General features: G+C 43.3%; 1 protein-coding gene across 35 annotated transcripts in view; it reads right to left on the reverse strand.

The window, feature by feature from the left end:
• Positions 1–416: 416 nt before the first annotated feature.
• The window catches only part of KANK1 (KN motif and ankyrin repeat domains 1), a 240,862-nt gene continuing 214,235 nt past the window's right edge, over positions 417–27,043 (reverse strand). For 18 of the 35 annotated variants that reach the window (XM_005581851.4, XM_065530647.1, XM_005581850.4 and 15 more), the window contains 9 exons: positions 15,723–15,920; positions 14,721–14,829; positions 13,336–13,575; positions 11,151–11,238; positions 7,656–7,875; positions 5,268–5,410; positions 4,101–4,301; positions 1,935–2,033; positions 417–1,357 (listed from right to left, as the gene is read on the reverse strand). In XM_005581851.4, the coding sequence (XP_005581908.3) occupies positions 1,295–1,357; positions 1,935–2,033; positions 4,101–4,301; positions 5,268–5,410; positions 7,656–7,875; positions 11,151–11,238; positions 13,336–13,575; positions 14,721–14,829; positions 15,723–15,920 (1,361 nt within the window). In that variant the 3' untranslated portion in view covers positions 417–1,294. Of the gene's footprint in view, positions 1,358–1,934; positions 2,034–4,100; positions 4,302–5,267; positions 5,411–7,655; positions 7,876–11,150; positions 11,239–13,335; positions 13,576–14,720; positions 14,830–15,722; positions 15,921–27,043 lie in introns of those variants that run through there. The other 17 variants (XM_045373169.2, XM_074017598.1, XM_065530642.1 and 14 more) reach the window with 2 other exon arrangements.

Raw genomic sequence — 27,043 nt, forward strand, 5'->3', positions numbered from 1 at the left:
AACAGAGCGAGACTCTGTCTCAAAAAAACAAACAAAAAAAGCCCGGCTTCATCTCTCCTTTCTTGTCACTACACGTTTCACCCAGTCACCTGGCAGTTGTACTCAGAGTCAAGGACTAGTGCTTCCGCACCTGAGAAGAACCACCTCGGGCTCCCCTTGGAGGCGACCTGTCGGAAGAGTGCTTTGCCTAAGGAGGCCTCAAACTTCAGCCTCCTGACTCGCAATCCCAGTCAGGAGTCAAGCTCTGGAAGTGGACAAGTGCCCTTGGAAGATGCTGTCTCCCTGTCGGAGCCTGTGACCAGTGGACTGGCATACTTGTCCCTGCTCAGCGCAGTCCATCAGCGTGTGCTGCCACTGCTGCTAAGTCAATCGGCTCGGGGTGGACAGCTGTCAGAGATGAATCGGGGACAAGCAAAAGAGCTTAATGAAATTTTATTTTGAAAATATGGCAAGAGTCTAAGGCACTTCAAACATAGAGGACCAAAGGAAATGTGACATGGTATAAAGGAATCCATAAATACAAAGAGAACTACACCATGTTTCTCTGGAGGCAAATACAAGAGCCAATTCCTCTAACACAATCCAACCTTTATCATTAGAGTTGTGCAATTAATAAAAATGATAATGTTACATGTAGTTCTTCATATCTTTAGTATGGAATATAAAAGTTGAAAATACTGTGTCAATTTCATATAGATACTCTTTTTATAAAAAGTCATATATTACATCTACCTAGATAAAACCAAACGAGAATATTCTTTTGTAAGTTTTATACTTTGAGAGTTTTGTCTAGCCCAGGCCCAAGTTACCGATGATCAAAGTCATCTCAACTTCCTTATTTTAAAATAAAAGACAAGAAAAATCAAAACTATGCTGGAATGAGATTTTGGAAGAGCTTCCTAATAGTTCCACATGTAATAAATGTAAATATTTGAGGAAAAATTTTAAAACATCTCAATGAGAACCTGACACTTCTTTGTGGGAGTGAACAGAAGGTGCCCCTTCAGATCAGGTCAGAATTTCCTATGACTGTACAAAACAAAGCAGAGACTCAACAGCAACAGAGACTGGGTTAAAGTGTGCCCTACACAGAGAGAAGATGGCCAGAAAGGAGGCGTGTGTGCCCAGGCTGGCAATCTCTGCACTATGAAAGCTTCAGCCTTTACCCCTGGGCTTGATGCTTCCGTTTGCTGGTGAGCTCAGGCACAATACATATACATTCAGTATCTGTCACCCCAACAGGAACAATTAGCAGCTTAATGGTGGCATGTAAATGAGGGCTATTTGCATACAATCAATCAAATGAACCTCGGTGGGTGGGGCCAGGAGACGTCTTCCTTCCAAGCCTAGGGGTGCCCTAGAGACCAGGAAAGGAAAAAAACTGGGGGTTAATAAGTGACTTCAGGCAGATGTGTACCCTGTGACATAGGATCTTGGCCCACCACAGCCAACAACCAGCTGTGGGCCCAAGCCAGGAGAGCTCTGAGAAGAGGGAACAGGTGTCCACAGCTCCAAGGCCAGCTGGGCTCAGCAGTGCTATGTCCGGCTGTCCTGGGAAGTCACCTTCCCACTCAGAGTGAACTGTGGACTACAGGCTGCCTGCCATCTGCTTCAGGAACAATGCCAGAACCATGGTGAAATAACCCCATGGGCTCAGAGGGTGCTATCTGGATAATTCTGTACAGAATCAAAACCTCTATGGGAAGCTGTGAGAGCATCTGTCTTACAAGGACAAGCAGGGCCCAGCCTCTGCTAAAACAGTTCTCCTGCCCTTTAGGGGCAGAGGCAGAAAAGAAGAACTCTTAAGCTCCAGACTAAAACTTCCATTTTCTGAATCAACATAAAATCTGTCTCCTGTCAGTTCCTGGAGGAAGGGGGTCCACCAGTCTGGTGGATTTCAGCCTATTTACAAATGCCAAATGCACAACACTGACCGGAGACTGGGCTTTTGCAAAGTTGACATGGGCATACAGAAGAACAGCGATGTCCTTGTGTCCTGCTTCCAGGGCGATCGAGAGCGCAGTGCTGCCATCCTTAAGATAAGACGGAAAGAATAAGCCATGTTGGGTTTCTCAAACCTCCAGGCAACCAAAAGGTAGCAGAACAAAACACCCTCCAGTAATTGGCAAGGTTCCCCAAATATCCCTCCTTGTTCCGTCCTCTGGGAAACTTTTTCAGGACCTGTAAGTGTGAAGGCCTGAGGATGTGAAGATGAACGAGGCAAGCCTCCACCCTCCAGAGGTCCCAGTTAAGAGAATTATCTTATCCAACCATTCTGCCCACCAGGAGGGGGAAGCAGAAGATGGGGACAGAAAGTTTTTTTTTTTTCTTATAATTATGAATGACCAGGCAAGCAGCAGTAGTGTGTGTTTAGAGACTCTGCAATTTGCCAGAGATCTTTTACCTTTCTTCTTAGAGAGGGCACTGTGATCCTAAAACCCTAACCACCTCTGTTTAAGGCTCCAAGGAACATCTGTGTGTAAGCACACAATCCCAGTGGGTTACATAGATACGTATTCTGGAAATAAGAGGGGAAACACTACATATGGGGGAAAAAAGCTTCACTTAACTGCTTGATTTCCATTAAATTTCAGCGATTATAGATGGATATACAGGAGTATCAAGGGAAAGAACATAACTTGTTTTCTGTCTAGTCTTTGTTTTTTGAGACAGGATCTGCCTCCCAGGCTGCAGTGCAGTGGGACGATCACACATCACTGTAGTCTTGATCTCCAGGGCTCAAGTAATTCTCCCACCTCAACCTCCAAGGTAGCTGGGACTACAGGTGTGTACCACTACACCTAGATAATTTTTTTTTTGTAGAGATGGGAGTCTCACTATGTTGCCCAGGCTGGTCTCGAACTCCTGGGCTAGAGCGATCCTCCTGTCTCAGCCTCCCAAAGTGCTGGAATTACAGGAGTGACCCACTGTGCCCAGCCTATCTAGTCTTGAAATAAGGATTTCCCTCTGGTCAGCAGCAGCAGGACGACACAGTTCTCGTTTGGTTTAATGTTAGGATCCTTCCCTCACACGCTTTGAATTTTGAAAGAGAATAGAAGTAAAATCAAACAAAAACCACAGCACAGCTAACAAACTCTTCTGGAAGAAACAAGTCAGAAGCTCTCCCTCCCACAGGGGAAGAAGGGAATCTGGTACAGCTGTAGCTCCTGTGTGCTCCTGTGGAGGTAGCTGAGTGTGAAGCTAGTCAGTCCCTCATACCAGTGAAAAGCTCAGCTGGTTTGTTCTCCCTACTGGCTTGGGCCCAGAAGGATCTGACCTACAAAGGATATTTTCCTAACTTTTTGGTGTTTTGAGCTGAAGAAGCTCTGATCCAAACCTGTGATCCGTAGAGAGAAACTTTCACAAACAGAACCAAGCCAGCCTGACCTCTATGACCTTTAAGCCATCTCACTGCCTACACACCAGTTCCCACGCCTTCTACCTATCGCCACGCCTCTCCTTTGGCCTGGAGACACCCAGAAGTTTCCCGGTCAAGGAGTTAGATGGAAATGTGGACAGCCTGGGAACTGGGAGAAGAGAGCCGAGTGGTGTTGATGGGACAGACTGAGAAGAAATGGGAAAATGCTTCAAGAAGTCAAGCTAGTCTGCAGGCTCTGGGGTATGCTGTGCCATAAGCTACTCACTTTGATGGGTCACAGTGCCTTCACTTTGGCTGGGAAAGGTTCACCGTAGTAGGAACTGGTTTTAGTCACTGTGTAACCCCAGCCTCTAATGATTAATAATCCAGATTTCCAAGTGGACCTGTCAGAAGTCATCTACAGTGAATTTGATTCTGCAATGCAAAGCCATCGATTCCCCTTTAGTAGAGTGCCTCTTGGACATGCCCGTTAAGTCACTTTTTCATGTCATGAATTATGGGGTAGGACCTATTCTGCTTTGGGCACTAGTTTATGAGAGTGTTAGTTTGCACACACTAAGTGTAGCCAAGCTTGGCTGTGAAGGGAGGCGCCTGGATGGCAACACAAATCCAAGAGGAGAATAAAGGAGGATTTGGTCTCCCCTGGCCAAACAGCACTCCCAGAGCTCCCGCCCAGAGTCCCCCAGACCCCTGGCCAGGAGGCCCAGTGGAGACGGCTTACGTTGTCCTCCAGGTGACCATTGCAGCCGGGCTGGGCCAGCAGCAGCTTGACGATCTCCACATGCCCATGCTCACTGGCACACATGAGGGCCGTGGAGCCCTCGTCATCCTGGATGTTGACGTCAGCCCCACAGGCCAGCAGGCCCTTCACCATGTCTATCCGTCCGTGACTGACCGCCAGCATGAGGGCCGTCTGTCCCGCCTGTGGGAAGAGATCACAGGGGACTTCAGAAGTACATACTGAGCTGGCAGTGGTGGCTCCTGGTGGGGCTGTGCTAGGGAAAGGGGGAAAACAGTGTGGTGACAGAAGGGAAACAACTGGCCATGGAACTACTTGGGGGTGGGTGGTGGCAAGCAGGGAGAAACCAGCTTCCCATGAGCTATGAGCTAAGGAAGGGCATAAAGTAAGGAGCCAATTTCCCTTTAGCGTGGAGGATGTCTCAGTACAGTGAGGGGCTGGAAGTTCAGGTGGTTAAAGTCAAACTGTGGGTGGTGGGTCACACCTGTAACCCTAGCACTTTGGGAGGCCGAGGCGGGCAGATTGCCTGAGCTCAGGAGTTCAAAAGCAGCCTGGGCAACACTGAAACCCCATCTCTACTTTAAAAAAGAAAAAAAACCAAGTGTGGTGGCACATGCCTGTTAGTCCCAGCTACTCGGGAGGCTAAGGCAGGAGAATCGCTTGAACCCAGGAGGTGGAGGTTGCAGTGAACCAAGATCATGCCACTGCACTCCAGCCTGGGCGACAGAGCGACACTGTCTCTTTAAAAAAAAAAAAAAAGTCAAGCTGTGAACACATCTGGACCTGGGACATCGCCTGCGACGAAGACACTGCAACACAGAGACAGGAAGCAACAGTCACCAAGTATCTGATGGGGATGCCCAGTCATTTATATGTAAGGGAACTAACAGCATTTCCATGCAAACTATGCAAGCGGAGGAAAGGCAAGCCAAAGGAGGGAGAAGTTTCCAGTGTGAAATTTAAGCCCATATTTCCCTGGTGTGTTTGCTCAGCAAGGAGCACCAGGCAGTGCATGGACTCAGGGCAGGCCTGCGAACAAGTGCACGTGGTGGGAGTGTGGCAACTATGCCTGCTCTGCCAGAGTGGCCACCACAGTCCTGTCTGCTGGTCAGGGGTGCATTCCTGAGCACGGGAACCAAGCGCGCTAACCTGACTAGCTTTGGCGTTCACATCCCCGCAGCCAAAGAGTTCTTCCACAACCCGCATGTCCTTCTCTGCTTCCACAGCGGCGAGGGCTGCCAGCATGATGGGGGTGTAGCCTGCCTTGTTCTGGTGATCGACGTTACACACATCTGCAAAAAAAAAAAAGTCTCTTAGGAAGCAGACCCTTCTAACGGCAGCCGCTTACAGAGCCACTGAAGGGATGGTGTTTACAGGAGCCCAGTGAAATGGCACCAGGTGGCTGGAGACCAAGAGTGACTTAGAATGAAATGTGAGAGATGTTTTCATGCTAAACCAAAAACTTTTTTCACGAGACCTGAAGCAACAGAAACAACGGTAAGCTTCTACAGCATATCTTGTTTGCAACTGGTAGCAGAAATGCAATGGCTTGGAAGTCTGGGTGGTTGTTCTAATGGCTGCTCTTGAGAATAAATGATCATATGGAATCTAAGCATTTAGCTGTGTTTGGAAAGTGAAGCAGGTAGTGAGCTACTCATCAAAGAAGTGTTTGTAAAAGCTTATGTATGGAACGTTGGACAGGGTGGTACCTACTTATCCAAACACTATTCATTCTGAGACTCTGAATTTACTACTCTAGCCTGTCAGGGGTCCTGAGAAGCAGAATTCCAATCATGTAACACCCAGCTCTAGAATTTATGGTCTGAGAGCAAATGCAGTTAAGTCCCCTTAATAGACTCGATGAACCAGACCTTTTCTATTCCTGTAATTCTTAAGGAGTCTTCAGGGATTAAATTATCCTTCGGGCATTTAAAAGTTCCTTCAGCGCCTTCTCTGAAATGACCGGAATGGTGAGTGTTAGAAAGCAGCTTTTATGTGGGACCAAATATGAAGTGAAAATGTTTAGAATGTTTCTATCATAAAGGAAAAGAAAAGGTACCATGAACAACAACTCCACGCTAAGGACATGTTTTTAAAAGTGGGTGTTTTTTATGCAGAAAATAAAAGGCCCTGTGGTGGAGAAGTGGGTGAGTTCGTGTGCGCTTCAGGGCTCCTCAGCCTCTCAGACTTTGCTCTGCATAGATGCTGAAGTATCCTAGATCTGCACCTTATGGAGCCAGAATCTCAGTCTAGAAGGATGAGCAGTAATACTTCATTAAGAAAAGTGATTAACCCAAACCATCCAACAATGGCATTAAAATTATTTAATTTGCCAAGATGTTTTATCTACTTCTAAGTATACTAAGCTGTTCCTGTCAGGAGTGATAGTGAAATCTTGTTTTCAGCTTCCCTGGATATTATCTACTTCTGTTTAAACAGTTTAATCACTCCCGCTGACTGTATCACCAGCTCTGTTTATAGTCTGGAAAGCCTGAAGAGGAGCGGCTTGAAATTCCTTCCTGTAAGATGGAAGCAGTTATATCTTAACATGGCTCCAAAAACAGGGAACAAACACTTATAAAAGAAGGATAAATCTGCTTGGGTTTCTTCTCTGCATTAATTCCAAGTTCCCAAAACAGAGCAGAAGAGATTGGACAGTGGATGAAGAAAAAATTTTGGAAGAATATGCAATAAAACTGTCCAATTTAAGTCAGGTTCACATTGTATCCTCATTAATCAGACTGAGGTTCTGTGGATTCTCTGTGACACACTAGAAGTAAAAATACGTATTACAAAAATTGAAAGATTTGGGGACTATGTGACACAGGGCTGCTCCATTTGAACAAGAAGTTGAAAGCTCAGAGTTTCCTGAGGGGACCACCTGTGTATGTGCCCCTCCCTCACTTCATGTCTAAGACGTCCACTGGCTCTATTCTGGGATGACAAGTTTCTACTATTCTATTATGGTTGAGAGACAAGAATCATACGCCCTTTGCTCTATGCTGTTTCCCCAATAAAAGAATATTTTGGTGCGAATGGTGATCATTTTGACCATCTGTTATGGTGGCTTTGCTTAGTCCCCATCTTGACTAACCACACACTTCTGCAAGGACAGCAGTCATGGAGTAAGGACAAATCAAGTGGTCCACAAGCACCAACGCTGTGACTCTGGGCCTGTAAGCAGTACTCTGCCTCCTGAGTGCAAACCGGCCAAGCCTGCATGATTCAGCTCAGGAGGGAACGTGAGTCATGCTTCTTACCAGGGATACACCTCTCACTTGAATGCAGCTGAACTGCAGCAGCAAGAAGATCCTCAAAACCTCCTTTCAAAACAGATCTGGAATCTGTGTCACCCAGTTTTGTTTAAACTTCAACCCTCTTGACTCAAGAAAACTCTTGCCATGTCATGTGGAAAAGCAATAAAAAGGATTTTAGCATGGTCAGAGAATTCGGGAGCAGCTCAACCAGGTTCTCTGAGATGAGTCACAACCCAAGTGCTGTTAGAGAAGAGATGGGGTAGAGGGGCAGCCAACATACCGGCATCCAACAGCAGCTTCACAATCTCGAAGTTGGAGTGGGACACGCTGTAATGGAGGGCTGTGTTGCCATTGCCATCTGCCAAGTTGATGACATAGCGGAGGACATCTGGGGAGATGGCCTCAAAAGCAGCTATGTAGTCCCCCACCATGGCTGGAATGGCTGACTTCTGACTGGACACGCGGAACCACTCGTGCTGGAGGGTGTTCAGACAGAACCTCTGCCAAAACACAGTGTGGTCATTAGTTCTATTTATAGACTTTTTGAGACCTAGTTGAAAGCGCAAGTAACCTGTCCTTTTATAGTCAAAGTATATATGCAGTTAGAATCTGCTCTCAAAACCCAACAGTGCTAAGGGAAGCTTCAAACACCAAACTGGGACATTCCTCCTGATTTTAAACCACACGTAGATTAGATCTCATGTCTATAAAGGAGACCAGACAGCACTGTGCAGAAGCAGAGGCTCTGGAGCCAGACCACCGAGTTTCAAATGCAGGCTCTGCTACCTAAAACCTTTATGACCCTAGGGAAGTTATTCTGCTTCTGTTTCCTCATCTGAAAAATTGGGATAATACCATTCTTTCATAGTTTTTGTGATGAGAATAAACACTAAGTCTTGACTCAATTTATTAAGCTATTAATATATGTAATCATACTGGCCTTGAAAACAATTTTCATAGCAATTAGGAAGAAATTAACTAGCCTACACTGAATTATGCTGCTTCCTTCCTATCCAAACTCACTTCCTTCAACTCCTCAGCACAGCACTAGATTGGGAGACTGTAAGGGTATAGCCAACCCAATTCCCACCCCAATCCCAAATACAACTGTTCAACCATGGAAAGGGAAAATAAAAAGGAAGCCCATCTGGAACTAATTTCATTTTCTCATCAGCTCCACTCTGACTTTCTTAAGCTGTGGACACGTGAAGAAGGCACTTGCTTTGTGGATGATCAGCTCAAACCTGGGTCACATGAAGCTCAATGGAGAGTGAGCATAGTCAGTGCTGGTGATGAGGATGACTACAATGTCTTTTCAATGGACCTTCCTTCATATGAGTTTAATATTCATTTCTGCTGAGTTTAATATTCAACTCTTTAAAAGTTTAAAAACATATCAAAGAAAGATAGCCTATGTCAAAAGCATCAGAACTTAAGAAGTCCTCTTTCTGCAGAAAAGGTAGAGTTGGGATTATACAGCTTCCATCTCTTTATCATCCTGCTACTGATTATTTAGTTTTAACCTTTTCAATCACATTTTGGGTCACTTGAAAAGTATCCTTTTTTCCCTGTATTTTATGTATTCAGATTCCCATTTCTTTGGAGTTGTCACACTGAAAGAAGGGAAATTATGTCTTTTGGTCATCCTAACTCTATTACTGCTAAATAACTGGTATCCTGATATGATTAGCCCTGGCACTGTGTTCACTCGTCCACTACTTTTCACAACACAACACTTTCACACCAAATGAAAATTCAATTAACAAAAAAATGTACCCATCACAGAGGGTGTGGATGATACTATGCTTCGCAATTTGTAGGATGCAGGAAAACAAAATCCTTCCCAACGGCCATGTAATGTATTTTGAGAGCAGGGAAAGAAAAGTATATTATGGCTATAAAATTTGGGGTTGTAAAGCACCAAGTTTTAAGATTAGGTTAAACCTGATGGGAAATATTGACACTGCAGTGAGATTTTATGGTTTTACTAGTGACCAAGGTATAGCCAGGTATTTTCGTGAATACAAATCCAAGAATTTCAATATGTAGTTCTAGGTTTCCCCTTGACTAGGATTTTTTTTTTTGAGAGAGGGTGTTGCTCTGTCTCCCAGGCTGGAGTGCAGTGGCACGATCATGGATCACTGCAGCCTCAACTTTCTGGGCCTCCAGCTATCTTGTTACCTCAGCCTCCCAAGTAGCTAGGACCACAGGTACATGCCATCATGCCTGGCTAACTTTTGTATTTTTTGTAGAGACAGGGTTTTGCCATGTTTCCCAGGCTGGTCTCAAACTGAACTCCTGGGCTTAAGAGATCCACTGCCTTGGCCTCCCAAAGTGCTGGGATTATAGGTGTGAGCCACTGTGCCTGGCCTTGACCAGGAATTTTATTTAGTACAGCTAGCCCTCTGTATCCACAGGTTCCATTTCTGTAGATTGAACCACCGGCAGAGTGAAAATATTTGAAAAATATGCAATACAAAACAATACAGTATAACAACTATTTATATAGCATTTACATTGTATTAAGTTTTTGAGGCCTGGTGCGGTGGCTCACGCCTGTAATCCCAGCACTTTGGGAGGCCGAGATGGAAGGATCACAAGGTCAGGAGATTGAGACCATCCTAACACAGTGAAACCCCATCTCTACTAAAAATACAAAAAATTAGCCGGGCGTTGTGACAGGCGCCTGTAGTCCCAGCTACTTGGGAGGCTGAGGCAGGAGAATGGCCTGAACCTGGGAGGCAGAGCTTGCAGTGAGCTGAGACCGTGCCACTGCACTCCGGCCTGGGTGACACTGTCAGCATTTCACCATGTTAGCTAGGCTAGTCTGGAACTCCAGACCTCAAGTGATCCACCCGCATCGGCCTCCCAAAGTTTTGGGAATTATAGGCGTGAGCCTCTGTGCCTGGCCTTGTATTAGGTATTATTATATAGAAATGATTTAAAATATATGGCAGAATTTCAAGTATATGTGTAGTTTATATGCAAATACTACACCATTTTACATAAGTGACTTGAGCATCTGTGCATTTTGGTATCCTTAGGGGATCCTACATTTTCTCAATGCACTGAAGACAGCTGTCAACCAGTGGGTTAGTCTGGCCTATGAAAGAATGTGCACATAACTTCAACACATGAGAATGTGTCATTCTTGGCCTTGGTGTCAGATTAACCATTGCCATAGAAACACTTATATGTCCTATGTTGTACCATTCATGATCACTAAGGCAACCACAAACTCTGCTGTTTGCTCTGAATCTCTTAGACTGTGAGAAGATGACAAGTACAGTTATTTTTATGTTGAAAAATAGTGGCCGCCTGCATTCCACATCAGAGCATAGCATACAGTTTCATAACTGAAAGGAATGCTGACCTCAGCCCAGATAGCATATGTTTTTAAAAGAAACCTAACTTAAAAAAATTCTTGGATGCTGCTCCCTGGATCTTAATGTTCTATAAATAGAAATGAAATATGTAGAAAAATGACGACTGACTGCAATTAGCCCTCCTTTCTGTCTGCAAGTGTATGCCTCACAGATGCCTCCACCCCCAAAAAAAGTATAGGGTGGGTAAAGGATGAAGTTGGGCCTCAAGGAAACACTGGCAGTGTGATCCTGGGAGCGAGATATGATGTTCACCCAGCCCACACATGCTGTGAACAGTTCAGGAGAAAAGCACGCAAGCAACAACTCGGGCAGCCTACAGTTGGCCTTGACAATGAACCCACTTGTGCACCTTGTACACACGGGGGATGGTGTTTGCAGGTCAGACTCACCATATCTTTGCTGGTCAAAGCTTTGGGGTCATTTATATTATTTTTCAGTAAGTTGCATGCAGACAACATCTTTTCACTTAATTCATACCTGAAAAGGAAAAAAAGAACTTACGATTGGGCACAAGAGGAAAATCATTTTTATTTCAACCCAAATATATATATATATAAATTTTTTTTGAGACAGGGTCTTGCTTTGTCACCCAGGCTGGAGTGCAGTGGCATGATCTTGGCTCACTGCAACCACGGCCTCCTGGATTCAAGCAATCCTCCTGCCTCAGTCTCCCTAGTAGCTGGGACTACAGGTATGTACCACCAGGCCTGGCTAATTTTTGTATTTTTAGTAGAGATGGGGTTTCACTATGTTGGCCAGGCTGGTCTTGAACTCCTGACCTCAGGTGATGCACCCACCTCGGCCTCACAAAGTGCTGGGATTACAGGTGTGGGACAGACACTATGTCCAGCTTCAACTTTTAAAAATGTATTTTTAAAAGGCAAGTGGCCCCAAGCCAGCCTAAGCGGGTATTATGGCACAAGGTGCTTGGATAGAGGCAGCACAGGCATCCTTAGGTGTCCAAGGGTCATGTGCACTGTGCAGAGCCAATACCTCCAGCCAGAGATTGAGGCCTTGTTTGGGAGGGTGACTTTCGGCGTCACCAATTTGGCCTTTATGACACTCTGCAGTAACATTTAGAGATTTTTTTTTTTTTTTTTTTGAGACAAGGTCTCACTCTATTGCCCAGCCTGCTCACTGCAGTTTTGTTGTCCCAGGCTCAAGCAATCTTCCCACCTCAGCCTCCCAAGTAACTGGGAATACACGTGTGTGCCACCACACTCGGCTTTGTATTATTTGTAGAGACAGCGTTTCACCATGTTGCCCAGGCTGCTCTCGAACTCTTGGGCTCAAGTTACCTGCTTGTCTGCCTCAGCCTCCCAGAGTATTGGGATTATGGGTGTGAGCCACTGTGTCCAACCTGTTCTAAGTTTTTAAAAATATTTTTAATCTTAAGGGGGTTGAAGGGAGACCCACATTACTTTTTTTCTGAGACAGGGTCTTGCTCTGTCACCCAGACTGGAGTGTACTGGCATGATCATGGCTCACTGCAGCCTCAACCTCCAGGGTTCAAGTGATCCTCCCACCTTATCCTCTTAAGTAGCTGGCATATGACACCATGCCCAGGTAATTGATTTTTTTTTTATAGGGATGAAGTCTATGTTGTCCAGGCTAGTCTCGAACTCCTGTGCTCAAGCGATCCTCTTGCCTTGCCTTTCCACAAATTACCGTATATCCATTGTGCTGACCAGTAAACCACACATCCGAACCCATACTTGGTGACTCAAGTGTTTAACCCATATAAAAAATGACATATGGTATATAAATTACATCTCAAAGCTGTTAAAGAGCCATGTGAAACACTTGGAAATATAAACTAAAAACACTTACCTTGTGTTAATGCAGTTAACTTTCATTTGCCAAATTAAATAGAGGTTAAGTTTTCTGAAATGTTCTATTTATACTTCACATAGTGAAAAACCATACTGAAGTTTCCATCTTTTTTATTCTCTATTTTAGGAGCATCAAATCCTTATCAATGGTCTTGAAAGCTTACATTTTTAGGCACGTGTTTCAGCCAACCAGTGTTTTTCAGAGACTATGATATACTCAAATCCATTCTCATGGTATTCCTGATCACTCAATGTATAACAAAATACAAACACGTGATACTGCATCATCTTTACAGTAAATATGATCTTTGGCTGAAGCCTCATCCACACAATGATCCTGTAATAATGATACTGACACCCCCATCAACACAAATAGCTAAAGATAAAATCTGAAGTTTTAAAGTATGCTGGCCACCAAAAAAAAAAAAAAGTCTTTAAGGTAAGGTGTTCAAACAATGGAAGTTTTAGTGGATTGTGGTTCCATATATTAAATTACGTAGCAGAGTTGAGGTTTCAGAAAACAAGGGTGATTAGGTATCAGGCCATTCTCTTTTCTACCATAAGAGATTTAAGAGTTGCCATAATCTGCACTTGTATATATTAGTATCTCAAGATGTGTGTACCTCTGAGGAACAGATAAAAGCAAACACATTTAATTACAAAAACTCTGAACTGGCCAACTCGATTGCCAAAGTACATTGAATGTGGGAGGGACAAGGGAGGGAAGGGGAATGTACCACACCTCTCTCTGATTTCCACCTTCTCAGGTTCACATTCTTGAACCTGCATTTCATCTTCCACCCTGGCAGACTTGAAACCTTCAATATTAACTGCATGGTGCCCTTCTGCCATTCCCCGAGTGTCTTCATCCTCCTCCTCTTCCTCTTCTTCAAGAGGATACTCAATGACATCACACTCGTCATCTGACTCGGAAGAAGAGCTTTCATCTGAGCTGGAATCATCACTTGAAGTTGTTTCATACCTAGGTGGCAATTGGGATTTCAGGAGATGCAAGCTGTGCCCACAAAGCCCCAGTGATAGAAATTTCTATGAAGGGATTTGCTTTTGACTCCAGAAATTCCACTAGTGATTTTAGATCCTGCACTTAGAAGTTCAAAGTAAGGTCTATTTAAATGCCTGGTGGTTTTGAATGGATTCTAACTTAAATTGGTAATCAGTATCATATAACCAATTGGTATCATGTAACACTTGTTAAAGAAAATAATGGCATCTTGGGCTTAGTATAAATCAAGAGAAAACATTTTATGGAAAACAGATTGGTAGTTGCTAAGTTTTTGTCCCCCCCAACCTCATTCATTTCTTCCTATTTCATACTATTAATCCTCCTAGTATCAAGGTGAATAGATTACATAGGCAATCAATAGTTCTGCTGGTGTATGCCCTCCAAAATCTCCTGGTCGTATCACTGAATAAAACTTTTAAGATTTGGAAAACAGGCACCATAAGGTTAAACCCTGATGGTACACTTTGCTATAAACATTATCTTAACTAACTTTGTATTCTTTCTTATGGAGGCCATGTATCAATTCATTGATTTGATTCAATTGTAGGATGACAAAGAGGCTTAACTATATACGTGGGGCAATGGAAAGAGAAGGAACAAACAATAACCATTCTATTTAGAAAGCAAACTGGTGATATGGCTATCAATTGTGAAAGGCCCTACGATTTGGGTGGTAAACATGGAGAGCTAAGCAAAAGAACCCATTTTGAAGGAATAGATGACTATTGTTGGCTCAGAGAGTGATGCTCTCAGTCTTTTTCTGCTCAATTGTGAGTTCTCATACAGGTTAAGTACAAGTTGTCCAACACAGTGCAGGAACCCTGCTGCATTCGTTGAAGACTATTTCTTTCAGCTCAGAGGTGAGGAGATGTAAACTGCTCGGCTTCATCAGGTATCCTTAGGACAGTGACAAATCCTTAAAAGACAGCAAGAGGAGGAAAGAAAAGAAGCCCAAATGCACCTTTCTGCCTTTCTGAGGGGGGACTCTTCCATCACCGCGCTGTGGCCACTTCCCCGACTAGGCACCTTGAAATGTGACTTAGATAGGCAGGAGGCAAAGGAGACTGACAGTATTAGCCTTTAGAACCACCATCTTTCCTTACCCTCCATTAATGCCAACAAATTGAAGATTCTTTTTTGCGCCATTTGAATCTTTGTTACCATCTTTCTTCTTCATGATGGACTTCAGTGTACTTTCATTGTTTGTACATGCTGTGAAAAAGTTAAGGTAATAAAAATGAAAACTTATACCCATACATGTTAAATGAATCTTTTTTCCTGTACAATTTTTTTCTTATGCATGTAAATGTAGATCTTGGCATGTGTATGTGAGAAGTTTCCACAAAATTCAATGGGAAAGTGTGGGCATGCAAAGAAAATAATTCAGAGTTCCATTAATAACATTCTTCACATGGGAAAAAAATCAATTAGTACTTCCAGACATAACAAAGTGGTGACAATTGACATTTGTATCCGGCTTTAGTGCTTATAAAGTGATGTCGTGTCTCATTTGGGCCTCAAGGACCATTTAGGCACTAAACAGGGATTATTATTTTTCTTCAGCTGTGATAACCTGCCAGAATGTAAATAAAAGGCTATTTAAAATATTTCATAATTTGTAGTATCAGGTAAGCTTTCTTGTGCAGCTTTCTTTCTTTGGTAATTTTGAGACAGGGTCGATTTCTGTCACCCAGGCTGGAGTGCAGTGGCATGATCTCAGCTCACTGGAACCTCCACCTCCCGGGTTCAAGTGACTCTCCCACCTCAGCCACCCGAGTAGCTGGGACTAACAGGTGTGCACCACCATGCCTGGCTGATTTTTGTATTTTTTAGTAGAGATGGGGTTTCACCATGTTGGCCAGGCTGGTCTCGAACTCCTGGCCTCAAGTGATCTGCCTGCCTTGGCCTCCCAAAGTGCCAGGATTACAGGTGTGAACCACCATGCCCGGCCTCTGTGGTAACCTTATTTAAAGATATTCTGGGCCTACCTTCCAAACGATATTAACTTTCTTCTAGGTCAATTTAAAAGGTGCACTGACATTAAATTGGAATGCTGGCAATGCTGGCCCTAGAATCCTGATGCCAATGACTGTAAGAAAAGTTACCATAGAGGCCAGCGGCGATCTGGTCGTCTGTCAGGTTCACTGGAGACAGCGTATCTTCCTGAGTGGGGAAGGCATCCAGGCTGTTGACTGGCTTTCCTTCTGAAGTCCCCACTTCTTGCTCAGGCTGGGATGTCTGGGAGCTTAAGGGACTTCCTGACTGAAGGCCTCCACACTTACAGGTATATCCCAAATTACTGCCTATCAGGAAAAAGAAAGGTACAGAGTATGTGATGCTAGGACTGAAAAAGCAGGATTAAAAAAACACAACTCTTGCAATTCATAATTTAAAATGGGACTATTATCTCAGCCACCAAAACTCAGAACCCCCTTTGACTCTTCACCTCTCCTGATTTCATTAGCATAGGCAGACTGCTGAGCCTCGTCATTCTAACTCCACAGCATCTCTTCTTTTCTATTTTGGCTGCTACCATCGTAGCCTTGGTTTCTAGTCATGGAAGTAGCATCCTTACTGCCCCTTTTCCATCACTATTTCCACTCTGGCACAATGCTTCAGAGCATTACTCCCAGCCAGCTCCAGTGCCATTGTTATTCTAGCTAAAACAAAATGTGACAACGCCTAAATAGCACCCACTGCTCAGGAAATGTGGTCCACACTGCAGAGCCAGAGATTCTAAATTATCCATAATCTGGCATCAGCTGACCCTCCCAACTTCATTTCCCACTCCTCCTGTCATCCTTACTGGTACAGGGACTGCATCCATTAAGTGCCAGTACTCACTGTACCGAGATGCAGGTCTTGTTTCCTGGCAGCATGCCTCAGCTTATGCCCTTCTACCTGGAATACCTTTCCTCCCCCATCTTCACACAGTGGCACCCTCCCATCACTGCCTCTTCAGACCCTTTCCTGATCTCCTTCGCCAACAACGTTCCTTGACCTGAACTCTCACAGCCCATCTTTTGTACCTTCTCCTGGGATCTGTGATACAAGGTATAAGATGATGTGGATGATGGTTTTAGACTCCCTTGTAGATGGTAAATATTTTGAGGGCATCAAACAGTTCTGATCAACCTTGTTTCTCTTACCAAATCTACTAGAGTGCTTTTGTATGTGTTAGCCACTTAAAATCTGTTCACTGACCAAAGCAGAAAATTTGGATTAAATAATACTTTGTAATCAATGTATACAGATATGTCAATGAAAAGAGTCAAACTCTGTATAAAAAGAGGTTTACTCTGAGTCAAGTATGAATGACCAAGGCCAAAAGCACAATCTCACAAGGTCCTAAGAACATGTGCCCTAGGTGGCTGGGTTACAGCTTAATTTTATACATTTTAGGGGACTAGAAGTTACAGGCAAACACAAATCAATACATGTAAGGTGTACAGTGGTTTAGTCTAGAAAGGTGGTAGAACTCAAATGAGGGTGGGGCTTCCAGGTCTCAGGTAGATTCAAAGATACTCTGATTGGCAACTGGTTGAAAAAGTTAACTCATTATCTAAAGGCCTAGGAATCAAGAGAAAGGAGTGTGTGGGTTAAGATAAGGGGTTGTGAAGACCAGGGTTCTTATTATGTAGATGAAGCCTCCATGTAGCAGGCTTCATCTACACAGATGGTAAATGTCTCTTTTCAGATCTAAATAGGTACCAGACTCTTAATCTCTCCTGGATCAGGAAAAGACCTGGACAGGTAAAGGGATTCTCTACATAACGTAGATATTCCCCACAAGAGACAACCTTTGCAGGGCCATTTCAAAACACATCAAAGAGGCCAGGAGTGGTGGCTCACACCTGTAATCCCAGCACTTTGGGAGGCCAAGGCAGGTGGATCACCTGAGGTCAGGAATTTGAGACCAGCCTGGTCAACATGGTAAAACCCCGTCTCTACTAAAAATACAAACATTAGCTAGGTATGGTGGTGGGTGCCTGCAATCCCAGCTACTTGGGAGGCTGAGGCAGGAAAATGGCTTGAACCCGGGAGGCAGAGGTTGTAGTGCCAAGATTGTGCCATTGCACTCCAGCCTGGGTGACAGAGTGAGACTCCATCTCAAAAAACAAAACAAAAAAAGACAAAATACATCGAAGAAATATATTTCAGGGTAAAATACTTCAATTTCTTTTAGGGTCTGCTATTTGTTATGTGACACTATACTAGAGTCAGGTTGGAATTTGTTATCTTATTGCTATAAAGAGTCTGTTTTGCCACTCCTAAGATTTCTGTTTTAATGTTAATGCTGGTCACTTGTGCCTGAATTCCAAAGGGAGGAGGGTATAATGAGGCATGTTTGACACCTCCTTCCTATCATGGCCTGAACTAGTTTTTCAGGTTTACTATGGAATCCCCTGGCCCTATTCAGTTGGTTAGGGGGCTTAGAATTTTATTTTTGGTTTACAGGTATATCACAGAATTTTCAACGTGGGCGATGTGCAAAAATGTTTGTAATATATGGTTAATTGAAAACAGCAGATAATACAATTCCATGTATTGTGTGATCCTATTAAAATACATTCTCACACACACACACACACAGAGTTATCTGAAAGACTCCGTGCTAAATGAAACAGCTATGGTAGTTTTAATTTTTCCCTGGAATAGGCTGGGCGCGATGGATCATGCCTGTAATTCCAGCACTTTGGGAGGCTGAGGCAGGTAGATTACTTGAGGTCAGGAGTTTGAGACCAGCCTGGCCAACATGGTGAAACTCCATCTCTACAAAAATACAAAAATTAGCTGGGCATGGTAGTGAGTGCCTGTAATCCCAGCTACTCGGGAGGCTGAGGCAGGAGAATCACTTGAACCCGGGAGGTGGAGGTTGCAGTGAGCCAAGATTGTGCCACTGTACTCCAGCCTGGGTGACAGAGCAAGACTCTGTCTCACCACACACACACACACACACACACACACACACACACACACACTTCTCTGGATTTGCCATTTTTTCTGTAGTGAATATGGGTTAACTGTGTTCAAAATCACTTTTAAAAATGAAAAATTATTTGACTTAATTGTCTAAAAATTTTATCCTAAGGATGTAGAAAACGATACAGAAGGCTACTGTTTCTATGTTTAAAACAGTAAAAAGAGGCAGACAGTCTGCCTATAAGCAACTAGCACATAAGCACTGGTATATTCATACAAAGGAATTCTATACAGCCATTACAAATCTTTATGTAGGAGAATATTAACATAGAAAGATGAATATGGTGTGTATTAAAAATAGGCCATACAATAGTATGGAGAAAATAAACCTACTTTGGTAAATACTTTTAATTTTTTTTTTTTTTTATTGAGAGAGAGTCTTGTGCTGTTGCCCAGGCTAAAGTGCAGTGGTGTGATCTCGGCTCACTGCAACCTCTGCCTTCTTGGTTCAAAAGATTCTTGTGCCTCAGCCTCCCGAGTAGCTGGCATTACAAGTACCTGCCATCATGCCTGGCTAATTTTTGTATTTTTAGTAGAGATGGGGTTTCACCATGTTGGCCAGGCTGGTCTTGAACTTGTGACCTCAGGTGATCTGCCTGCTTTGGCCTCCCAAGGTGCTGGGATTATAGGCATGAGTCACCACACCTGGCCTTATTTTTAATTTTTGTCTCAGTTCAGGTTGTTTTCTTTCAAGACGGAGTCTTACTCTATTGCCAGGCTACAGTGCAGAGGCACGATCTCAGCTCACTGCAACCTGCACCTTCCAGGTTTAAGCAGTTCTCCTGCCTCAGCCTCCCGAGTAGCTGGGGCTACAGGCACATGTCACCATGCCCGGCTAATTTTTGTGTTTTTAGTAGATTCAGTTTCACCATGTTGGCCAGGTTGGACTCGAACTCCTGACCTCAGGTGATCAACTTGACTCGGCCTCCCAAAGTGCTGGGGTTACAGGCGTGAGCCGCTGTGCCCAGCCTCTCAGTTCAAGTTTAATGGAAACTAGAAAAGATCACTAGGCTGATTCCCTCTTATGATACATAACACAAATCAGCATCTACAACACAGCTCAGGCCATTCCCACCAAGGGAAGAAAGGCTGGCCTCTCCACCCCTTGTAGGAAAGGCCTGCTTTGTAACACACCAGAATTCATCTGAATCTGAAGTCTTAAGTTTTACTCATGGGAAACAAATATACAAAAGAGGTTTTGTTCTCATTGCTGCCTACTGGCATTAGTAAATAATTATATTTACATATATATGTATTAGAAAAATCATGGAAGGATATACAGGAAAACTGCTTTGCTAAGGCTACTATAACTTTTTTCTTTTTGTCTCTAATATTTCCTAAATTATACTTTATAAACATAAATTACAAACAAAAATTAAACATTTAAATCTACTCACAATGTCAGGTGATTACAACTTTATCCCTTTCAAAGTAAAGCTCTGAAATCTCTTAGATTCTTAGAAGAAAAGCAGTTTAAGTGTTGACTGTATTTTGAGGCAATTTGAAGAAAAAGAACTAATAACAAGCCCTAAAACTGCTCTGAGGTCTACTCTTCATAAGAATCACCTGTGACGTTGGCTAAAATGCAGATTCTCAGGCACACGGTGCCAGAAGATCATTCTGTAGTTCTGGGATGGGGGCCAAGTGACGGTATTTCTGACATTCCCCACCACCTACAAGAATCACTGATGCAGGCGGCCCACTTTGAAAACTGGTTTAAAACAATGACGCTATAATGAAAGAGAGTTGGCAAAAAATTTAAAGTGAGGCATTAGAGATCACCTAAATTTTGTTGTTGTTGTTGTTTTTTGTTTGTTTTGAGACTGAATCTTGTTCTGTCGCCCAGGCTAGAGTGAGTGCTGTGGTGCAGTGCAGTCTCGGCTCACTGCAACCTCTGCCTCCCGGGTTCAAGCGATTCTCCTGCCTCAACCTCCCAAGTAGCTGGGGCTACAGGTGCGCGCAACTGTGCCTGGCCAATTTTTGTATTTTTAGTAGAGACTGAGTTTTACCATTTTGGTTAGCCTGGCCTCAAATTTCTGACCTCAAGGGATATCATCTAAATTTTAATTCTCATACTTCCAGCTAAGGATTCTGAAGGCCAGCTAGGTTCAGTGACTTGCCCCAGGCCACAGAGCTGAACTAGAACTCACGTTTCCTAATTCTGTGAACAGTCCCTTGTCCACATATCAACAGCACAATTCTTTCTCCTTTAGCTGTGGGATGTGGGGGCTACCTGGACGATTCCTTTACAAATCCAACTTCCTCAACACACACACACAATACTGAATTCAGTGGTCCAAACAATGTTTACCGCCATGTAACCTGATGTCCCCTATATGTCCCCTAACTGCAAATATGAAAAGCCTAACTTACCTTTGACTTATTTTAAGCAAAGTAAATAAAGCAGGACATTTATCTTCATTTTTCCTTCTCCAAGTCCATTCATCATTACTTAGAAAATATTGCAGTGGCCTCCAAAAAGTCTCACTAGTTAATCAGAGTGACAGAACACTTTTTTTTTTTTTTTTTTTGAGATTGAGTCTTGCTCTGTTGCCCAGCCTGGAATGCAGTGGCGTGATCTCCGCTCACTGCAACCTCCACCTCCTGGGTTCAAGTGACTTTCCTGCTTCAGCCTCCTGAGTAGCTGGGATTACAAGCGCTCGCCACCATGCCCAGCTAGTTTTTGTATTTTTAGTAGAGACGGGATTTTACCATGTTGGCCAGGCTGGTCACGAACTCCTACCTCGGCCTCCCAAAGTTCTGGGATTACAGGCGTGAGCCACGGCACCTGGCTGCCAGAACACTCTTTTTAGAGAAACGCTTGTACGAAGCATTTTCCTCTTCAAGAACCAACAATGACTTTTTAAATGCAAATACATGATAGTTTTGACTATTATTGAAACCATAAACATGAAAAAGTAGATACTAGTTTAATAAACTCCTGTGTTCCCATTACTAGCTTCAACAATGATTAGAAGATATCTGGTTTCCCTGATAACTCCCTCTGCCCACTCACACTGGATTATTTTGAAGCAACAGCTAGAGATTCTATCATTTTCATCCATAAATATTTCAGTATATGTCCCTAAAAGAACAAACTCTAAAAAATGCAAACCACTGAGGCTAAAACTATCAAACCTTAAAGATAATTCTTTATGATTATCACATAATCCAGTCAGTAATCAAATTTCTTCAGTCTTTTCTTTGATATGGCATCTCACTCTGTCACCCAGGCTGGACTGCAGTGGTGTGAGCTCACTGCAACCTCTGCCTCCCACGCTCAAGCAATCCTTCCACCTCAGCCCCTGCTCCAAGTAGCTGGGACCACAGACATGCACCACCATGTCTGGCTAATTTTTTTTTTTTATGTATTTTTTAGTAGAGATGGGTTTCACTATGTTGCCCAGGCTGGTCTTGAACTGCTGGGTTCACGCTATCTGCCCACCTTGGCCTCTGAAAGTACTGGAATTACAGGCATGAGCTAGTGTGCCGAACCTCCAATAGTCTCTTAAAAATTTCTTTTATAGGGTGTTTGCATCAGAATCCCAGTCATGTGTTTCCATTGGCTGCTATTAAAGTCTTTTAATCCATAAGTTATCTTTGTTTAAATACAGCTTAAAATTAAAAAAAATTCAAATACGATTTATAGACAATAAAATGCACAGAATTAATTAATTACAGACAGGGTCTCACACTGTCACCCAGGCTAGAGTGCAATGGAATGTGATCATAGCTAACTGCAGCCCTGAACTCTCGGGCTCCAGCAATCCTCCCACCTTGGCCTCTGGAGTAGCTAGGACCACAGGACCCAGGTGCATGCCACCATGCCCCATGAAAATGCACAGATTTTAAGTGTAAGTCAGATGGAACTTGGTAAATGTATATGCCTGTGTAACCACCTCTGTAACAGAGATACAGAACATTTCTAACAACCTGGTAAGCCTTGCCTCCCACCCCTTCCAGATAGTGTCACCCAGTGATACCCGGTGCTATAATTTTTCTCACCACAGCTTACTTTTGTAAACCAGGGCTTTTTAAAGCTTCTCCAATCAAGGTCCACTTCCTCGTGCAGGCATCCAAGGGTCAATGTGGAAGGTTTCATCTTGCCTGTGGGAATTTTACCTCTCAACTACTCCTCCACTCTGTCCTTTCTGTTCAGAGTGGTCCCGTGACTTAATTACGAGTGGGGAGTAATTAGATCGTCCTACAGGTCTGGAAATTCACCATCCTTCACCAGCTGAATTCGACCCATACTCTTTTCAAGGCTTGGCCCAAATTCTATCTTCTCTAGTCTTTCTTCTATGATACCATTCCAACCATTCCAGAGATCTCTTTTTTCCCCCATCATTGTCCTGTAACACTTACTATCCAGACTAAAATATGTCCTGTCTCCTTGATGAGATGGTCAGCATCTTGAGTTCCTCCATGCTACATTCTTATTTGGTGTCCTGTCCAGTGCTTAGAACAGTGCTGGACCATTGAGAGCCTTTAATAAGTATCCATGTAATTCAACTGAAGGTCATGAGGATTCTACTGAGGCTAACTGGTAAGGCAAAGAACCTCATTAAATTTCAAACTGGCTCTCATTTGTCATGTCAGAGGGAACTGGTCTCCTATATTGCCAGAAAACGTTCTTTGGATGGTGTTGAAACTTTGGCTGGTCTTGAGTGGCCTATAAACAACTCTCTGAACTTGATAAGGACCCATTTGTAGTTGTAGGCACCACATGCATCAACATAAGACTGACAAATGACTGCTGTGTTTGAGCAAAACAAAGAAAATGTGCAGCCAGGAAAACCAAAGAATAAAGGAGCCCAACAAACAAAATTCAACAGTTTCAACCCTAGCTACCCTTTAGAATCACCTGAATTGAGGGTGGGACTTTAAACAATATAGATACAATAAACTGTCTGGGTGGGTCCAGGTATGAGAGAGAGAGAGAACATATATTTGCAGTTGAAGTAGAACTCCATCTCAAAAAAATAAAAAAATAAAATAGAATTCAGGGGCCTTCCATAATTCTAACCTTGTGGGCTTTCATTAGTTTTACAAAGGCAGTTTAGTCTTGGGAAGGGCTATTATCATCCTTGCTTTAAGGTTAAACTATAAACCAAATTCCGCCCACAGTTAGCGTGGCCTGTGCCTAGGAATGAACAAGGACAGCTTGGAGGTCAGCGGTAAGACGGAGTCAGCTATGTCAGGTTTCTTTCACTGTCATGATTTTGGAAAGGCAGTTTCAATGCCCCCACCCCCTTGGGTTTCAGTACACCTCAATCCTGAGGTGTGAGCTATGGAGAAGGGAAAGGCTGATGACAGCTCTAATTCCTTCTTGCTTATGGACACAGTTGGGGAAGGGGTTGCCCCCAAGGTAAGAGGAGTGAAACCGTCTTTAAGTTGACTGTATGCATTCACTGGTGTCTGGTTGCGGTCATTCTTATCCACAGTTTTAGTACAGCACATAAGTGAATAGCAGACTGTAAGATTAATGATAAGCCCTACCATAAGGAGTGAAAGTCCTAGCTTCAGGAGTCCCTGTAGAACCAACCTAAAGCCTTGAGGGACCCAGGTAAATGACCCTGAGAACCAATCAATTATTGGGTTATCAGCAGATAACCTTGTCCAAAAAAATGGACAAGGCTGGAATCTAACAAAAGGGGTACTACAGTTTTTCTGAAACATAATTTTTCTCTCTCTGGTTTTCTATTTCTACCAAAGACCAATCATAGTAGGACCAATTTATTTCCAAAATAAGTTTTAGTTTTATTATGCTTGGGCTAATTATTTGCATAAAGTGCAGCAAGAATAAGTATTTGCCATATGCCCCCCACCCCCCCTTTCTTTTTACATTGACTTTGCTGAAATTTTTCATAAGGAATCTCAGATTAGACCGTATAAAAACCTTTTGAGCCCAGCCAAGGATTTATTTGTGCCTGCAGATACCTATATAAATTAGGTGACTTCCTCGTTTCCTAAGGGCCCAAAATAACTTGGGGCTCCTGAGCTTGTCAGAAAGTGACACTCTTTACTTACCACAGGTTAGGAACCCTGTAAAGGACAAGGTATGAGGTCAGTTTTTCCAAGGGGCTTTCACTGGCTCTAAAGGTCAACTTCAGTTCCCCAAAGTAGTCCGTAAACATGCCATTCCAGTCAAAGCCTTAGTAATATAACCAGTGTCTCCAATTGCAGGCATCAGTATTTTTAAACTTCTCCCTAGGTGATTCTATTCTGCAGCCAGGATTGAGATCCACTGAATTAAATTAACCAATATAAAAGTTGACTACTGAAAACAAGAGTTTGGACTCCCCTCTAGTTTCAACCCATCAACTTGGATCCATGTGAATTCTTAGGAACTGCTGGTGGTTTAATTAACAGCTCTGGGCCACTAATAGTAGATGTTCATGCTAAACAGACAGTAAATGCTACCTGAACAATAGGGATAAAAACAGGAGTATTTACGGGCTGGGAGTGGCTCACACCTGTAATCCCAGTACTTTGAGGGGCTGAGGCAGGAGGATGGTTTGAGGTTGGGAGATTGAGGCTGCACTCTAACCTGGGTGACAGAAAGAAACCCCGTCTCTATGGAAAAACAAAAACAGGCTGGGTGCACTGGCTTACGCCTGTAATCCCAGCACTTAGTGAGGCTGAGGTAGGTTAACTGCTTGAGCCCAGGAGTTGCAGACGAGCCTGAGCTACATAGTGAGATCCCCTGTCTAACAAAAAACAAAACAAAACAAAAAACAGCTGGGCATGGAGGTAAGTGCCTGTAGTCCTAGCTACTGGGAGGTTCATGTGTGAGGATAGCTTGAACTTGGCAGTTAGGGGCTATGGTGAGCTATGACTGCACCACTGCACTCCAGCCTGGGAGACAGAGTGAGACCTTGTCTCAACAAAACAAAACAAAACAACATGTGGAGTAATTACAAAACACCTTCAGAATTCTGGCACTCTGGTCTAGATGCTCAAAATTCCCACCGGGTGGCAATGGTTTTCACAGGCGCAACTGGGAAGTTAATGAACAGCAGAGTGGGCAACTGTGAAGTCTTCTGTCATTAACTCAAACTTATTGGCCATAAACACCAATAAAGCATGAGCCTCATTTTACGACTTGGTCAGACTAGTGATCACTAAAGGACAACAAGTGACAGAAATCTCAGTGTTCTGGAAAATAAGAGGAACACCTTCGATGTATTAATTATCATTCCAAAGTGCACTTAGCTTTTATAATTATCCATATATTAAATTCTAAGGCAAATGAGATGACTATAATGAAAAACAAGTCACTTAAAATGAAAACTTTATGTCCTTGACTTTAGGAATGTTAAAAGCAAACTGTTTTACAAGAAAAATAATTCAATGAAACTAGAGCTGGGAGGTGGGAGGGTCACTTGAGCCCTGAGCCCAGAAGTTGGGGGCTGCAGTGAGCCCCGATCATGCCACTGCACTCTAGTCTGGGTGACAAAGCAAGACTCCATCTCTTTAAAAAAACAAAAACAAAAACAAAAAAACCACCCAAAACTAGAGCTGAACGGGTTTTAAAGAGATCACTTCTCCAGCTTTCTATGTAACATTTATCTGTCCAGAATGGGTATTAGTTATTGGTATATAGCAATGGGCTTCCAAATTCACTAGAAAATTGATTTAAAAATACATATTAAAATGGATTTTAAAAGTTGCTCTGTTCATCTATTCCAACTGTTCTGGTATGCTGATCTATATTTGTATTGATAGTGCCAAGTGCTTTCTGAAAACACAAAAAAGAAGAGTGTAGCCAGCTAATTAACCATGTTGCTGTGCCAAATTTTCAGCTTGACATTCTGATTTAATTTTTAAAGAACATCTAAACTTACTTGTTGAGAACAGGTAGGACTGAAATTTCCAATTCATTATGGAATCCTTTCAAATATTCAGGTTAATTTCCCAAAGTATGACTAAAAATTCAAAGGGATCTGAAATAATGTTTGTTTTTCTTTAAGAAAAAGGGTTTGAGGCTAGGCGTGGTGGCCCATATCTGTAATCCCAGCACTTTGGGAGGCCGAGGCAGGTGGATCATGATGGTCAGGACATCGAGACCAGCCTGGCCAACAAGGTGAAACCCCGTCTCTACTAAAAATAATAATAATAATAAAAATTAGCCGGGCGTGATGGCGCGTGCCTGTAATCCCAGCTACTCAGGAGGCTGAGGCAGGAAAATCACTTGAACCTGGGAGGCAGAGGTTGCAGTGAGCCAAGACTGTGCCACTTTCTTTTTTTTTTTTTTTTTTTGAGACGGAGTCTTGCTCTGTGCCCCAGGCTGGAGTGCAGTGGCGCGATCTCGGCTCACTGCAAGCTCCGCCTCCCGGGTTCACGCCATTCTCCTGCCTCAGCCTCCCGAGTAGCTGGGACTACAGGCGCCCGCCACCTCGCCAGGCTAATTTTCTTGTATTTTTAGTAGAGACGGGGTTTC

This window comes from Macaca fascicularis, chromosome 15, assembly GCF_037993035.2.
Source record: "Macaca fascicularis isolate 582-1 chromosome 15, T2T-MFA8v1.1".
In the NCBI taxonomy this organism is placed as follows: Eukaryota; Metazoa; Chordata; class Mammalia; order Primates; family Cercopithecidae; genus Macaca; species Macaca fascicularis.